The sequence below is a fragment of the Trichechus manatus genome, unplaced genomic scaffold (genome assembly GCF_000243295.1).
Source record: "Trichechus manatus latirostris isolate Lorelei unplaced genomic scaffold, TriManLat1.0 scaffold00046, whole genome shotgun sequence".
NCBI classification, from domain to species: Eukaryota; Metazoa; Chordata; class Mammalia; order Sirenia; family Trichechidae; genus Trichechus; species Trichechus manatus.
The window spans coordinates 8,671,755-8,689,768 of NW_004443982.1; the positions used below are offsets into that span (position 1 = coordinate 8,671,755).

At 35.5% G+C, this 18,014-nt stretch overlaps 1 protein-coding gene across 19 annotated transcripts in view; it reads right to left on the reverse strand.

Moving 5' to 3' along the window:
• The window catches only part of KDM6A (lysine demethylase 6A), a 260,874-nt gene that overhangs the window by 88,712 nt on the left and 154,148 nt on the right, over positions 1–18,014 (reverse strand). For all 19 annotated transcript variants that reach the window (XM_004376914.2, XM_023731902.1, XM_004376913.2 and 16 more), the window contains 2 exons: positions 6,868–6,922; positions 2,783–2,817 (listed from right to left, as the gene is read on the reverse strand). In XM_004376914.2, coding sequence (XP_004376971.1) covers positions 2,783–2,817; positions 6,868–6,922 — 90 coding nt within the window. The remainder of the gene's footprint in view (positions 1–2,782; positions 2,818–6,867; positions 6,923–18,014) is intronic.

Here is an 18,014-nt window from a genome sequence, read left to right on the forward strand (position 1 = left end):
ATTTGTTCTGTAAACCTTCATCTAAAGTACAATTAAAAAAAAAAAAAAAAGGTCAAGAAGGGAGAGGGTTGACATGTCGTGGGGTTGTTAACCAACGTCATAAAACAAAATGTGTACTGTTTAATGAGAAACTATTTGTTCTGTAAACCTTCACCTAAAGTACAATAAAGAAAAAAAAAACAGCACTTTTAAAAACATAATCACATTATCATTATTACACCCAAAAAAATGTGGCAATAATTACTTGATATTAAACATCCAGTCAGTGCTAAAATATCCCAATTGTCTCTTACGTGGACTTTTATAGATGGTTTGACTCAGGCTCCAAAAAAGGTCCAAAAATTAAATTTGCTTGTTATGATTTGTAATTCTCTTATCATCTATAGAATTCTCTACACCACTATCCACTTTTTTCCTCTATTAAAATTTACTTATTGAATAAATGGGTTGTTTGTCCTATAGAGTACCCTCAATCCAGATTTTGTTTACTGTATCCATATGCAGTTGTGTAGTATACTGCTTTGTCCCCTCTACTTTAACAGATACTTAGAAAAAGAAGTTTGATCTGATTTTTCAGGTTGATTTTTTGGCAAGAACACTTCATAAGTGGTGTTGTGTCTTTCCATTAGGAGTTAATAATGTCTGATTGTCTCTCTTCTGTGATGTAAGCAGTCACTGATGATCATTACCTAGATCTGTTATTTTATCAGGGATTATGAAATGATATTAAATACTTTCTTCATATATTAGCGGAAATATTTCTTCCTATACCGAGAAACTTCCCTTGCACTATTTGGTTATCTAGCAGTAGTCACTAACTACATATAACTATTTAAATGTAAATTTTTAAATCCTTATTCATAAATAAGGTCTCTTCTGGTATAAATCAGTTGAAATATAAAAAGTAACTTTCTATAGGTAGGTAAGCAGGCCTTTTTGCTTTTCTTAATTTTTCACCTGAAAATGAAAATTCTTGTTATAAGTATTGGAGTAGATTTGCAATCTTGTCATATCCTTACAGGTGACTTTCCTGTCACTTAATAATCATATATTCTGCTTGCCAGAGTTTTGTTCATTTTGTTTTATCTAAACAGGTATTAAAATTTCTCAAATGAAAGAACTGATGGGAGGAGGGCTCCTGATCCCTAATTACGTTCACATAATTAAATAATACAATCAATAGGCAACTTCTCATCAGAAACAATGAAAACCAGAAGACAATAAAATTGAAATTTAAAAGTGATTTAAAAAAAAAAAAAGTTATCAAATAGATTTCCATATCCAGCAAAAACACTCATTACAAATAAAGGTGAGAAAATTTCTGCTTCAGCTGGAGACAGACCAGTGTTCTCACCAAGAACTAGAAAAGCTGGAAAAAATCTAGCAGTCATCCTTTTGAAGGCATCAGAAAGCTCCTGAGGCAATGAGAACAGGAGGAGCTAAGACTTCAGGGAGAAAGTAACTTTGGAGAAGAAGATAATTTCTGTAGCTGCTTTCACCCTGGGGCCTAAATTGATTTTTGGTGTGAGCAGGAGGCTAGGATTAATATTGACAGGTAAAGACTCTGAAACAAGATACGCATGTAATTCTCAAATGCATCTTCTCAACATAGATAAAATCCCTCGATTAGTAAAGTATCCAAACCTGATGAAGCATCGGTTCTGATTCAGTGGATATATGGGATGTGTGTATGTGGGTGGGTGGGTGTCTAGGAATTTAATGCTAATATTTTAAAGCTCCCCATGATGGCTGATTTGTAAAGCTTCCCAGTTGATTTTGCTACATAACTGGGTTTGGGAATCACCAGCATAAATGATCTCAAACTATCTGACTGCATCCCAGTATAAATAATGGTATGTACTAGGATCTTGTATCTCTTGGGCATGAGCACGCATGGCGGCATCTGCTTGCCCTATTATTATACTTGGTCCAAAACACTGAAATAGACTTTAAAAATTATGTACACATATAAGTTTTTTTTTTTTCCTGAAAAGCCGTTATTAAATTCATTTCGTGTCTTAAAAATCAAAATGCAAACCTTAACGTTCAACTATTCATTACTGGGTAAACTAGGATTACCTATTTTTTAGTCTCATACCAATTTCTACTTGATTTTCCAGTACTGCTGCTGAAAGTGAATTTCTATGATCTATACCTTTTATTACACAACCAAGCAAAATCTGCCAGACACAGAAACAAAACGTTCTAAAATTAAACTGAAAAGGTTTTTAAACTATAGCAGCCATGAAAGTAGTGGTAATGGCATCAAAAGGTGACTCTAATATGCCTTTCATAAGGTGACATGCAGAAGGGATATTTCAATCTTAGAAAAGAAGCTATTTAAAAATAATTCATTATAACAATCATCTATAAACATCTGGAAAAAAAAACTAGGCATTTCACATCAAGGATAAGAGAAATCTTAAATATAGTCATTTTAGCTTGCAGATGGCTCAAGTTTCGAGGCAAATCATATTAAATGACTTTGTGCAAAGCAAGTACTCTGGGGATCTAAAGTAAAGCACAAAGACAAACATGCAGATTTTAAAACATTACTATACATATGTTGAATATGAATCTCAAATCCTTTGATTTCTCTTGTAATAACTGTTTCACTAAGCAAAACCTTAACCATATTTAATGAGCATAAAACATAAAGTACATGTAAGAGATAATATCCAGAACTCCATTAAATTATACATACATATTTGATTTCACTTAAAGCATGATATGAATAATAATTTTTGTTTTTGTTTTAAATAGGGTACATTAAAACACTTACCTGGGTTTCATATAAGTGGGCAATGTGAAATTGAACTGCAAAGGATGATGGAAAATAAAAATCAATCACAATGTAACAGTTTGGGGTAAATTAAGTAAGAATAATATAAAATGTACTGTATGTAAGCACAGCCCATACTATACATATTTAAGTAACAGAGAAATATACCTTTATTTTTAATAAAATAGAATATACAAATAAACTTATTAAAGAACATGACCATGATTTAAAAAAACCACACATTTATTCATTTAGTTCATTATCAAATAAAATTTCTATCAATGTTTAATTATTAAAATTAACATTAAAATCTATAGCAAATAAGTATACTTCTTACAAAATTCAAAGTGACAACACAAAGCAAATAGAGAAAACCTTTAAAATGAATATATCTCAACACACTGTATTTAACAGTTCCAAATTAAAAAATATAATAAAATCAGTACTTAATAAGAGACATTAAAACGAAAATGTCTCAATTTTTTATACCATTATTTCACATAAACAATATTTATAAAGAAGCTGTAGTCCAGGTAATAACACACAGAGGAAATGACTTATTATACTATATTTCAGCTTTTATTTCCAACTCTTCCTAACACTGTATCATCAGAGTTATGAATGATTCAACAAAAGCAACAATGAATCAGGAATCAAACTGGATTCTAGGTATTTAAATATTATGATTTTCATGTCTCAATGACAAGTCTCTTCTAATATTCTATCCACCTGGGATTCATAGTTGGATTTCAAGGTGTATGAGACTTCCAAAATAATATGCAAAACGTTTCTGTATATTTTTTAGGAGAAGGTCCACAGCGATTCTCACTGGGGTGTGCACATGAACTAATTCACTGATTACCCTAACTTTAAGATTCACTTGGGAGGCTTGTTAAGAACAGACTCCAGAGCTCAGATCTTAGAGATTATGATTCAGTGAGCCTGGGGCAAGGCCTGGAAAGTTGTTAATTTTATTCAGTTCTGTGAAGGATTCTCATGTCAGTTACCTAGACTAGCACTGGGAACAGCTAAACTGAATACCACAAATTCCTTGACACAGAAGTAAATTGAAAAAACAAACAAAATATATAATGAACTTTAAAATCAAACAACTTTTTCAGATCAAAACTACTGCATCTCTCCATAAGTAGTTAAATATCACAAGTTGGCAAATCAGATGGAGGCAGAATAAAAATATCATCTTTAGAAGATGAAAATCCAAGCATACAAAAATAATAAAAATCCTATATATAAATATCTCCTTTATATCTACGTTGATTGAAGGTTTTTCTTCTCTCCCACTCCTCCCCTTCCCAACATAGCTCTCCCTGAGAGTTTCAGTCCAAATCTCACCTCATTACATTGTTGGAGCAAGACTGGGTTCTACGTTGAAAGAATAGGGAAAAGATGGAAAATCTATGCCCATTTCCCCCAATCTAATAAAGGTAATAAGGAAAAAAAGATCAGCAGCTGACATTCTACCACCATCCCAAACTTCCTCCAGGCTTAGGTCTAGGCCCTATATCAAGGATCTCAGTAGTCCATGAGTTACTAAATCCAGTGCCATCTTTTATAATGTGAAAACTACCAGACTTTCAATTCTTAAAAATCTTCTTCAAATAAGAGCATAATCTTAAAAGTATGAAAAAGCTCAACCTGGCAAGTCTCAATTAGAGGTGAAAATTTTAACAAATATTGCCATAAAAGGTTCTGAAATTAAACTTTATTCAGAAATTAATGTTATTTTTAGAATTAATATTAAAAGAAACAATTTCATCCCAAGAGGAATCATATAATGAAAAGTCTCATATCACCATGAGTCTTCAAAACAATAACTGTAATTAATCCTTCTTAAATAGCTCCGGAAGCAGTAAATGTATTTATTTACTCATTGTTTTTAATTACGTATTTGAATTGTGCCATATAATTGAAATAACTCATATAGACTTTAACAAAAAAAATTTCACTTTATTTTCTGTAACCTACACTTCTGATCTTTGTAGTATAACAAAGTAACATGGGAAGATTGCAAAGAACAGTCAAGGTCTGCAGCATATGCAAATCAGTGATGATATTTTTTTAAAAAATCCAAGGAGAAACAAATTTTACAAAGACAATAAAGAGCCTAGTGTTTTGAACAATAACATCTGGATCAAAGTAGGTATTCTGTATTTGTTAGTGCTCTGTGAGACAAGAGCCATTATCGTGGTTATCAAGTAATCATGTAGATAGTCTAAAATCAATGACTCAAATCAACTGAACTATAGTGGCCTAAAGTCTAAAGAGTCTAAATAAATAAAGCACGCGCCCTCTCATCAAGAATGACCAATCTTTTAGCAGTGAAAGTCCCGTGTCCTGGGCAATTCTTCAGTCCTGGGCAATGCAGGACGCTGGTCAACCTATCTCCTATTTCCCTTTTCAATAACTAAGAGAAAGAGTGGCATAGTAGATTTCAAAATGTATGCATGATAGTTCAAATTGTCTTCTTCAAATTCGACATGGAAGTTTTCTGCTTTGTAGCACTCATTCTACATATGCAGCCGTTTTCCTCTCAACAATGATGATCCACAACTGAGATTTAACCTCGCTAGAGTAGAATAAAGTAAGGATTTACCAAAATATTTTGTCTGACATTTATAAAACATCCCCTAGAAGTTATCATTCAAATGACAAACAGTTATCAAAGTCGGAGTTAAGGTATTAGATGGTATTGAATGAATTAAATGAAAATCAGCTGTTTCCTTATTCCCAATAAATTAATCTTAAGGATCTATATTCTAGATGGTTTATATTAATTTGGATATATATAATTATGAAAGAAGTATAAATACTTTATAAATTAGTAAATCAACTAGTTAAATTCTCTTTCAAATCTAACCTCATCTTAGAAACTGTAAAATACTGCTGCCATTTGTTACCTTCCCACCATTTACTCTGCAGACACACTGAATAGTACTAAATTTCTAGCAGCTTCATTTGATGTGATACACACACACATAATTGGTCTGGTTTAGATGATGATTTAATCCACATTATGTCTTAATCCATGTTACTTACTCATCAATTTATATCCAAAATTCTACAGCTTTTTCTCTGATTCAATCATTTTCTTAGGCAGGTATTATTTCTAAACACCGAGACTAATTTTTACTTAGCACCTTTCTGTACTGTTAAGAAAATGTGATTTATATCAAAACACTGACTTTCTAAAACCCTAAATTCTTTAAATTACCTGACATTTTCATTAAGAACCACTCGATTTATCGTACATTCTAATTAAAACTTTTTCTTTTCCAAGTAAGAAAGTGGTAACACCACATATTTATTGATAAACACATTATAATCAACCCAATCTGCTTCTGGAAAGAAACCTACATAAGCAGCAGAAAATAACTGCTTGAAGAAAACCACTGTATCAAAACATGCTTCACAAAGACATTCTTTTTAAATCAATTGAAAAATGTGACCTCAAACTTTGCTTACCCAAAAACCAAATCTGCTGCCGTCGAGTCGACTGCAACTCATTGTGACCCTATAGGGCAGAGGAGAACTGCCCCATAGGGTTTCCAAGGATTGGCTGGTAGATTCGAACTGCTGACCTTTTTGATTAGCAGCCGAGCTCTTAACCACTGTGTCACAAGGGCTCCAAACTTTGCTTATGATGTGTAAAACTATAATAAAAAGCTAGAGTATGTCTTCATAACTACAAACAATTTTAATACCACACAGCAGGAATCTGAACTACCACATAATCTTTGTATACTTACTTTTCCTAAAAGAATGGCCAACCCTGTTTTTAAGCCCCTCAAATCGTGTACAATATTATTAAGCCACAAACAGTCAATTCTGTTCATTAGTGCAGATAATTTTAATTAAACAATCCACTTTACTGGCGTATCTATTTTAGACACAGGCCAGTCTCACATGTTCCATTTGCGCAAGCAGCCATGGCAACCAATATAAAGTTCGATTCAACAATTCTAGAAGAAAAAATTCCACAGGATTTATCGCTAACAACATCATCATCATTTGTCATGAAGTGATCTGAATATATGCAGAAAACTATGGTACTTAATAATACTTACTTTCAGCATTGGACAAAGTGCAGGGATTACAGTCAACCAAAGCTAACTGAAAATGCTGCAAGAGGAGAGTGAGAAAATTAAAGGACTAAATTTAGAGTCACATCAATGCATCTTAAAATATTTTTCAGATGTTTAAGATTTAATATATAATAATGAAGCTATGGTATGCAATTAAAATGTAGTGGCCAACCAAAAAGAATTACTTTCTTTCAACCGACATGTTGTTAGGTTATTTTCGTGAGAAAGTTGAGAATGGAGAATTTGGGGAAGAATTAACTTTATCAAGTAATCCTACATATATTTTTATTTAGATAAAAAAACTTGAAAATTTTGGGTCTTCAGTAAAAAAATATTAAGTTACAGAATAGCTTTAAATAAAACACATTTCAATTCATTATTTAGAAAATTGTAAAGAGAAGTCCAATGGTATTAATGTTAAAACACCACTGCTTATCTCAAAATGAGACCTGAATTTTAGAAACCAAAAAATTACTATAAGAATTGTCATAAAGGGTAAAAACCTATCTGCCTTTATTAGTTCTTTAATAATCATTGTCTTTTAAAACTGAAATACTACAGAATATACATCGAATAGGCCTGTGTTCAAGTTCATCTATGAAATACAATTGTCCTTTTAGAACGTCTATGAAATTATATATGTAGAATTTATAGAATTCCTCATGCAATATTGTCACTAATACATACTGCCGCATTCACTTACAACGATATCATATAACCCTATCCAGAAAATAAATGTTAACATCAACATGTAACACTAATTTTTAAGAACTCAAAATACCATCAAGAACACTGAGTGACATGTGACATCTAGTATATCAACATTAAACTTGGTACATAAACTAATCAATACAAGACAAACAACAATCTTAAAGTTAAAAGAAGGTAAGTAAATCTCTTTGAACTCTTTTAATATTCTCACAATTGTATATATAATTTTTGGAGCCTCCACAAATTTTCAGCATTAAAAATAATCAAAAGCCAAAGTTAAAACAAACAAAAATCAACCACAATAAGCTCATTCCTATCCACAACGCAAATATCTAAAGAGTTGTGTTATTTATAACTTCTAGACAAACTAATACTTGACCTTCATAATGACAACTTTTAGATCTAAGTCCAAAAAATACTTTTTCAAGAGAAATAATCTTCAGAAAGTTTTCAGTATTATATTTCAACATAAAAAAATATATATTGCCATCAAGTCGATTCCGACTCACAGCAACCCTATAGGACAGAGTAGAACTGCCCCACAGGGTTTCTAAGGCTGTAATCTTTACAGAATCAATAAAATCAATAGAATCAATAAAACTGCACTTGGTCAACTAGAACCCTCAACAAGAATAAACTAATGTTGGCTACCCAATGTTATAACTAAAGAAAGATTAGAAAGACCATCATTTGATCTGAACACAGTAGCCAGTATATTCATGCAGAAATTTCTGTTACGTACATGCATAATTAGACTAGCCTATATTTGTGGTATTCTTAAAACTTAAGACTTGTAATATCTTCTGAATGGGTAAAAAAAAACCAAACCCATTGCCGTTGAGTTGATTCCAACTCATAGTGACCCTACAGAATGGGTAAACTAACTAACAAAATGATATGGCCCTTAAATATTAAATATCTAACCCATTCAACAAATATTTATCAAGAGCCTATAATGCCCTAAGGACAATGCAGACACTAGGAATACATGGTCAACAAAACAAAAGTGAAAAATTATTTATCATGGTTGACTGAATAAAAAAATCCGACATGTGAACACTTCAAGAACTGTTTTTAATTTCCTTTGCCCTATACTAAGCAGACTGTATGCCCTCAAACATCCTTTCAGTGTGCTACTATGTTAATAGAAAACAGACTATTTTAAAATATGAGTACTACAAAAGCAAAGTATGCTTTATAATTAATTACTTTCCTCTAGACAAAAAGAGCAGCACAGGAGCCACACACTTCAGATTGTATCACAATTCTAAATCTAATCTACACTGCAAGTATATATTAATGTTTAGAAATGAGAAAACAGACCTTTCCTAACTGAGCTATCAAAGGACACAAACTGGTCTGAAAAGAAACAGCCTTCAAGATGGCAGCATTTTAGTTTTACTATTATAGTGAATCCTCATGAGGAGAAGCAGAGAAATGTATAATCCAAATCGCCCAGCCTACATTTAATCTACCAGTACTCAAGATTCTGTAATGAAACTTGGCAGGAGCAGTTTTCCACCAAGTTTTATATAATTATTAAAGAATCTTAAAAGCAGCAATGAAGTTAATGATTCACCATTTCAAACCCATAACACCATGAACTGTGAAATATTTCCAAACAGCAAAGATATAAAAAAGTTACTCAGCAAAAGTGTACACATTCAAAAACATGCATATGAGAATGAAAGAACTTATAAAATAATAACTAAGTATGTATAAGAAACTGAGAACAGCCACACAAAAACAACCCTACATAAAGAAAAACACTGATATAACATCTTTCAGCACACTAAAAGGAGATAAGGGGATGGGGTGGGGATGATATGGCCTCATATCTTCATTTCCATCCAGTATCTACATCACATGCAAAATAGATGTACCTATTAACACATAAATCAGCAGAAATGACTCTCAATTATAATAACCAGGCCCCAAACCTGAAAAACTCACAGTAAAATACCCAGCTCCCATCCTTGCAACCAAGAGAAGCAGCTAGGGAACATCTATCTACACCTCACACAGAAATATTACAGTACTGAAACGGCTACTGCTGTGTGAAAAATAGTTATTATGCAGGAGAGGCCTCTGCAGTTCAAAGAGTATATACAAACCCCAAGGCAGAAAGCAGTCTACAGAAAATTAATTTCCAAGCAAGAAGATTTACCTAAGACTTTTTTTTTTAATGTTACAGTGATTGTCTTTTTATATAGAATTTTCTTTCAATAGAACGCCAGGTCTGATTCATTATAATTTCTGTTGGCATCTTTATCACCAAAGTCATTTTAGAAGTCTTGCACTTGTTCAATATTTTAAAATAATTTCACAGAGTTTTTTGCTTTATATAGCCTATGGAATGTATTTCTATTTGGAGAGAAAACAGTAATCTATATATTATGTGTAATTGACACATAAAACTCAAGTTTCAAGACTGCATTTCCCTTTAAATGGTTTTCTTTCTGGCTGTACACTGTGATTATTTCATAAATCTTTTCAATCGTAGAATCCTTCTCTGTACTCCCAATCCTGAAGATAAGCAATGAAATAACGTCTTATAATTGACAAATTATAGGTTTATTTATAAATTATTAACTTAGAGCAATGCTTGGATTCTGGACCCAATCTTGGATATTCTGATTCAGTGGGCTGAGAGTAACAGCTTTTAAACCAGCTAAAACTGTCCACAAATTATTCCAATGTACAGTCAGGGTTAAATGCCACTATTTTGAGGTTTTAAAATTATGTGCTTGTCCCTGGAAAGCTTTATTTCAGGCTCTGTAAACAAGGTATGTGTAGTCCATACTGCTGTCTATATTAAGTAAGGTAGACACAGTCTTTTAGAAATAAAATGTTGGCAACCAGCTTTTACGAGCTTTTACTCTATGCCAGGTACTCAGCTACAGAGTATCTACAGAATTAAATAGAAGGCTCATTGAAATTAATGTTCTAATAGAAGTTTAAAAAACTTAACCTGCTCTGGGAATCCACAGAAAAGACAATTACATGACAGAATCCAAAAAGATACAGATGAGGGAAGCAAGAAAAGAGTTACTTCAGGCTACGGAAACAACTTAAGTTATTTTTACAAAGCCCTTATAAAATGGGGTTTATAAGAGTCCCTGCGTGTTGTAAACAGGTAATATGCTCGGCAGCTAACTGAAAGGTTGGAGGTCTGAGTCTACCCAGAGGTGCCTCGAAAGAAAACCCTGCCTATCTATTTCCAAAAAAAATCAGCCATTGAAATCCCTATGGAACACAGTTCTACTCTGACACACATGCAGTCATCATGAGTGAGAATCGACTACCACAGCAACCGGTTTACAGACAAGTTTAAGCGGGGGAAGGAAGGGCATGCCAGGTACTCTTTCAAATCAAAGGCAAATTATTTTCTCACTGTTAGCGATCTCCACACTTTGAAAATGTGATTTAAAAATAACAAATTTCATCCCTGAAACTACTACACTATGATAAATGGATGAGAATAGGAAGGTGTCTTAGGATGCAATGGTACCTACACTTCAGCGATTTGGTCTCTGGAAATAAGATACAGAAATGAAACTACTAAGATTTGGTAGGGCTTGTGAATCACATTCCTGATCAAGCTGATATGACTGACTTCTCTCAAACCCAGTTCTTCTAATTCTTCTTGTAATACAAGGTTATTATAACTGTTTCTAGGACAGATTCTACTGTATACCAATGACTTCTTAATAGCTAACGCATTCTGCCAATCTCTGCTCTAACAGGCTCTTTCTTTGAAGTTAACCAGTCTGGTCTCTTCCAAAACTTTCTTTAACAAAAAAGAAAGTCAAAACACACTATATACTGAAGATGTTTAAAACCTTACGTCCAGCCCTTCTTTTCAGCTCCAGATTTACATCTGCCTACGCCAATATCTGATAACCCTCAGGTGCCTTCAACTCAATATACTCCCAAATGGCCCATCTCCATTCAGAGCCTTTTCACCTCCTAACCCCAAAATCTGCTACTACTTTCTTTATCCCCTATTTAGTTACAAAAAAGTGATCCAAGCCAATGAATTGGGAAGCTCTTCCCATGCCAGTCAGTTAATAAGTCTCCTGAAGATCTCTAGCATGTATTATCTTCCAGCTATCTATCCATGCATCTTAGAAGAACTCATTTATCCTATGGCTCTTGCTCATCTTCCTTCCTATAATTGTGAGAGTTGAGACTAGTCTCTCAACTCCTCATTTCCATTGTATTTTGCAAAAAGTATAAGCATGCTGTTGTTAGTTACTGTGAAGACGGCTCCAACTCATGGAGAAAAAAACATTGCCCAGTCCTGCGCCATCTCCATGGTCTTTGGTATGTTTAAACCCATTGCTGAGGCTATTATTGTGTCAATCCATAGGTATCTTAGTCACCTAGTGCTGCTATAACGGAAATGTCACAAGTGGATGGCTTTAACAAAGAGAAGTTTATTCTCTCACAGTCCAGTAGGCTACAAGTCCAAATTCAACGGGTCAGCTCCAAGGGAACGCTTTCTCTGTCAGCTCTGAAGGAAGGTCTGTGTGTCAATCTTCCCCTGGTCTGGGAGCTTCTCTGTGCAGGAACCTCAGGTCCAAAGGACACGCTCTGGTCCTGGCACTGCTTTCTTGGTGGTATGAGGTACCCATGTGTCTCTGCTCAGTCCTCTTTTATATCTCAAAAGAGGCTGGCTTAAGACACTATCCAATCTTGTATACCTTCATCAGTATAACTGCAGCTAATCCATCTTATTACATCATAGTGATAAGAGTTTACAACACATAAGGAAATCACATCAGATTACAAAATGGTACACAATCATACAATACTGGGAATCATGACCCAGCCAAGTTGACAGATATTTTGGGGGGACACAATTCAACCCATGACACTCCACCCTTTGGCCCCCAAAATTCACGTTCTTGCCTCATGTGAAACATATTCATCTCATCATATCATAGCAAAAGTCTTAAATCAACTCCAAGTCCAAAATCCAAAAATTCCTCTTCGTCTGGGAAATCCAGAATGCAAGTTATCTGCTTCCAAAGGTACAATGGCGAAACAGGCACAAGCTAACCATTTCCATTACAAATGGAAGAAACTGGAGGAAAAGAAGGGATAACAGGCACCAAGCAAGTGAGCAGAACACATTACATTAGCGGTAAAGGCTTTGAAACTACTCTTCTGCTTTCTGAGACCATTCATACAACAGCCTCGCCCTCCAGACTCTAGGTATTGGCCACACTCTATGGATTCTGAGTGGAGGCCCCTCGGCCCTGGGCTTCAACTCCACCTTCCAGGCCCACTGGGATGGCAACCCTGCTCCCTTGGCTTCAGGTGCACCATTCTCCTAGTCCATCAGAGTGACAGCTCCACCCTTAGAAACACCAGAGGTCACAACCATATCTTTTGAGACTGAGGCAGCTCAGCTTCTTGTGTTCCTTGTCTCTTCAGCTTCTGCTTCCTGTGGCCTCTCAGCCCTCGTGCCTCATGCCCACATCTGCACTGCTGTGGCAAGTGTTCCAAAAGTTCTGTAGCTTTACCACTTAGTGCCCAGAGGCACCCCACTCCATCAGGAAGCCTCCTGCGTACAGGCACTCAGCTCCCTTGCTTCATGGGTCGGTTCCAGTGCTGTATTGCGCTGGTCTCCTGGTTGTGCTGCTGCTGGTCCTCTGCCGCTGCCACTTCTCTAACCATTCACACTTTTAAAACCGCTTCCACATTTTAGGTATCTGATAGAGCAGCACCCCACTCCTGGTACCAAATTCTGTCTTAGTCACCTAATGCTGCTATAACAGAAATACCACAAGTGGATGGCTTTAACAAAGAGTTTATTCTCTCACAGTCCAGTAGGCTGCCAAGTCCAAATTCAAGGCGTCAGCTCCAAGGGAACGCTTTCTCTGTCAGCTCTGGAGGAAGGTCCGTGTCATCAATCTTACCTTAGTCTGGGAGATTCTCTGTGCAGGAACCTCAGGTCCAAAGGATGTGCTCTGCTCCCAGCACTGCTTTCCTGGTGGTATGAGGTTCCCATGTGTCTCTGGTCGCTTCTCTCTTTTATATCTCAAAAGAGATTGGCTTAAGACACTATCCAATCTTGTATACCTCATCAGTATAACTGCCACTAATCCATCTCACTACATCATAGTGATAAAGTTTACAACACATAAGGAAATCGCATCAGATTACAAAATGGTACACAATCATACAATACTGGGAATCATGACCCAGCCAAGTTGACAGATATTTTTGGAGGACAGAATTCAATCCATGACAATAGGTATATAATAGGTTGGGGAAAAAAAAAGTTCCTAACCTCCTAAAAATTAAACACTTATTTACGCTCATTAAAAAACTTTCACCAAAAGAGTAAAAGGAGAACCTACAGACTGGGAAACAAGTTTTGGCTACAACATATCTGACAAGGGTCTAATCTCTAAAATCTATAAGATAATTCAACACCTCAACAATAAAAAGATAATTCAGTTAAAAAATGGGCAAAGGATATGAGCAGATACTTCACCAAGAAGACATTTAGGCAGCTAACAGACATGAGGAAATGCTCAAAATCATTAACTGTTAGAGAAAAGCAAATCAAAACCACAATGAGCTACCATCTCACTCCGACATTACCGGCACTAATCAAATAAAAAGAAAAAATGTTGCAGAGGCTGCAGGGAAACTGGAATTCTTATGCACTTCTCATGGGAATGTACAATGGTACAACCACTATGAAAAACGATATGGCACCTCCTTAAAAAGCTAAAAATAAAAATACCATACAATCCAGGAACCCCACTCACAGGAATATATTCTAGAGAAATAAGAGCCATGACAAGAATAGACATATGCACACTCATGTTCATTGCAGAATTATTCACAATAGCGAAAAGATGGAAACAACCTAAGTGCTCATCAACAGATGAATGGATAAATTATGGTACATACACACAATGGAATACTATGCAACAATAAAGAACAATGAGGAATCTGCAAAACATGTCACAACATGGATGATCTGGAGGGCATTTTACTGAGTGAAATAAGTCAATCACAAAAGGACAAATATTGTTATGAGACCAGCATTGTAAGAACCCAAGAAAAGGTTTACACAGAAAATACCATCTTTTGTTTGATGGTCACTAACTAGACAGTAGGCAAGTGTTAACTTTGGTGAAGGGAAAGAAAACACACAATATAGGGGAAGTCAGCACAACTTGACCAAGGCAAAGTCACAAAAGCTTCCTAGATAGATCAAAACACCATTAGGGAATGAATTACCGGGGCTGAGGGATGGGGACCATGGTCTCGGGGGACATCTAGGTCAATTGGCATAATATAGTTCATAAAGAAAATGCTCTACATCCTACTTTGGTGAGCAGTGTCTGGGGTCATTTTATTTTTTCCCCATACAAAAATTTATACATACATTGTTATGTGACCCTAGTTGCTCTCCCTATACTGTGACAGCACACTCCTTTCCACCCGATTCCCCATGTCCGTTCAACCAGCTCTTAACACTCTCTCCCTTCCCATCTCACCTCTGGACAGAAGCTGCCCGTTTAGTCTCTTGTATCTATTTGAGCCAAGAGGCACAGTCCTCACGAGTATCACTTTCTGTCCCACAGTCCAGTCCAATCCCTGTCTGAAGAGTTGGCCTCGGAAACTGTTTTAGTTCTGGCCTGACAGAGAATCCAGGGGTCATGCTTTCCAGGGTTCCTCCAGTCTCAGTCAGACCATTAAGTCTGGTCTTCTTACTAGAATTTAGTTCTGCACCCCACCTTTCTCCTGCTCCATCCGGGACTCTCTGTTGTGTTCCCTGTCAGGGCGTTCATTGGTTGTAGCCGGGCACCATCTAGTTCTTCTGGTCTCAGGCTGATGAAGACTCTGGTTTATGTGGCCCTTTCTCTCTCTTGGGCTAACACTTTCCTTGTGTCTTTGGTGTTCTTCATTCTCCTTTACTCCAGGTGGTTGGGACCAACTGATGCATCTTAGATGGCCGCTTGAAAGCTTTTAAGACCAGTGTCTGGGGTCTTAAAAGCTTTCAAGCAGCCATCTAAGATACATCTACTGTTCCCATCCCGTACAGAGCAAAGGAGAATGAAGAAAACCAAAGACGCAAGGAAAATATTAGTCCAAAGGACTAATGGACCACATGAACCACAGCCTCCACCAGCCTGAGCCCAGAAGAACTAGATGGTGCCCAGTTACCACCACCGACCGCTCTGACAAGGATCACAAAAGAGGGACCCGGACAGAATGGAAGAAAAATGTAGAACAAAATTCTAATTCACAAGAAAAGAGCAGACTTGCTGGTCTGACGGTGACTGGAAGAAACCCCAAGACTATGGCCCTGGACACCCTAACTCAGAACTGAAACCACTCTCAAAGTCCACCTTTTAGTCAAATATTAGACAGGCCTATAAAACAAACAATAGCACACGTGAGGAACGTGCTTCTTAGTTCAACCAAGTATACAAGACCAAATGGGCTACACCTGCCCAAAACCAGAGTTGAGAAGGCAGGAAAGACAGGAAAACTGGACGAATGGACACAGGGAACCTGGGGTGGAAAGAAAAAGGGGGAGACTGCTGACACATTGCGAAGATTGCAACCAATGTCACAAAACAATCTGTGCCTAAATTTTTGAATGAGAAACTAATTTGAGCTGTAAAGCACAATATAGTTTCTAGTGTGTATCTAATCTATGCACATAAATGAACAGAATATGTACCATCTTAATATCCAAATTCTTTCAATCTACTGTAAAATTTATGCTATCACGATAAGATTTGTAAGTACACAAATAATACAATGAGAACATGATATGTATTTTATGAAGAAAATACTGTAACGATATGTGCTGTAAAATTTTGTTTTAGAAGTCTTTTTTAATGTGATATAAGATACACTGAATGCTTCACAAAGCTGCATTTGAAAACCAAATATTTATATAACCACAAGTTTAATTAGTTATGGGTAAACAGCAAAAATTACTTTTTAATTAGAAATGACTTCTGTAGGTTAAATATATTTGAGAAGAGAAAACTGTGACTTGGGAAACCGTGATACACCCTAATCCTCAGTATCAGAGTGGTTACTGCATGTGTATGAGCAGCCATTTCCTTTTCAAATGTGTAATTCTGAGGTACTGAAGTACTTCAGCAATTTCTACTACTTCACACTTCAAGTATGTAATAGAACTCAAGGCAGAACTAAATATCAAATGGAAAAACAAAACTAGACAGGCAGAGTGGAGAAACTGTTATTGAGTGGATGGTAAACCAGTTAAGGGATCATCCCATAACACAGAATACGTAGCAAACATTAAAAGGCAAAGTACAAGTTGGCAAGTAGTGGAGAAAGGAAAGAGCAAGGGAAAGATTTTGTCCACAAGTGAAGAAAATGGAAAGAAAACAAACTAAGTGGCAATGACTACTATCCTGTGCCAAAAGAACAGTGACATTACATTCAGGTGAAACCAAGTTCCACTGCCCATGACTAAAAGGAAAAGGAAGATTTAAATAAAAGGAAATGAACTGGTTTGCAGTTTCCTTAATCATAATCCACTCCCCTGCCAATCATTTTTTAAGCCAGGCAAAATCTGTCAATATGAATTCTATGAATAAAGAACCAATAGTTATACTGAAGAAGAAATACACGGTACAACAAAATACTAAGAAACTGTTTTATTTTCTTTTTAAGACTCTCCAAGAATAATGTGCTAATATTTTTTGGTATCTGCTTGTTGGTATCATGAAGGAAGCATCATGAAGAAAACAAGGCAGGGCAAGATATGAAGAAATAACAGTAACTTTCATTATCTGGACAACTAAACTAACGGAAATATACCATTAAAGAGAAAACAAAACAGCAGTACAGATATTTTAGAAACTTAAAGCATTGATGAAAGTAATTTAATAGCTAATATTGAAATTCTCAACAGGTATTTCTATAATACATAGAGATCAAAGTATCTTAATTTAATTACACGAAACAAAGATCCGTGCATTCATTAATACATAAAATAAAAGACAGGAGGCATTTTACAGGTTCCAAAGGTGTTTTCTAAAAATTTTATTTATTCCTCTGCGTATAAAAAATACAGGCAGTCCCCGACTTTCGACAGGGTTCTGTTCCAATGACGGATGGTTCTGACGTAAGTCTAATATCTTTTTTTTTTTTTAAGTTTTCATTATTATTGCCTTTTATTATCAGTATTTTTATAAATCCAATCTTTGAACACCTGCGAGTGAACATGTGAGAATGGTAACATCAGCAAATTATGTGCTGCAACACTGTATGTAGTACGTATTACTAACGATAAGATGTACCAAAAAAAAAAAAACAACACAGACTGTCATAACTGCAGTTCATTGTAACTCAGGGACTACATGTAGGACAAAATTCCTGAGTCTATAAAGGATAAAATA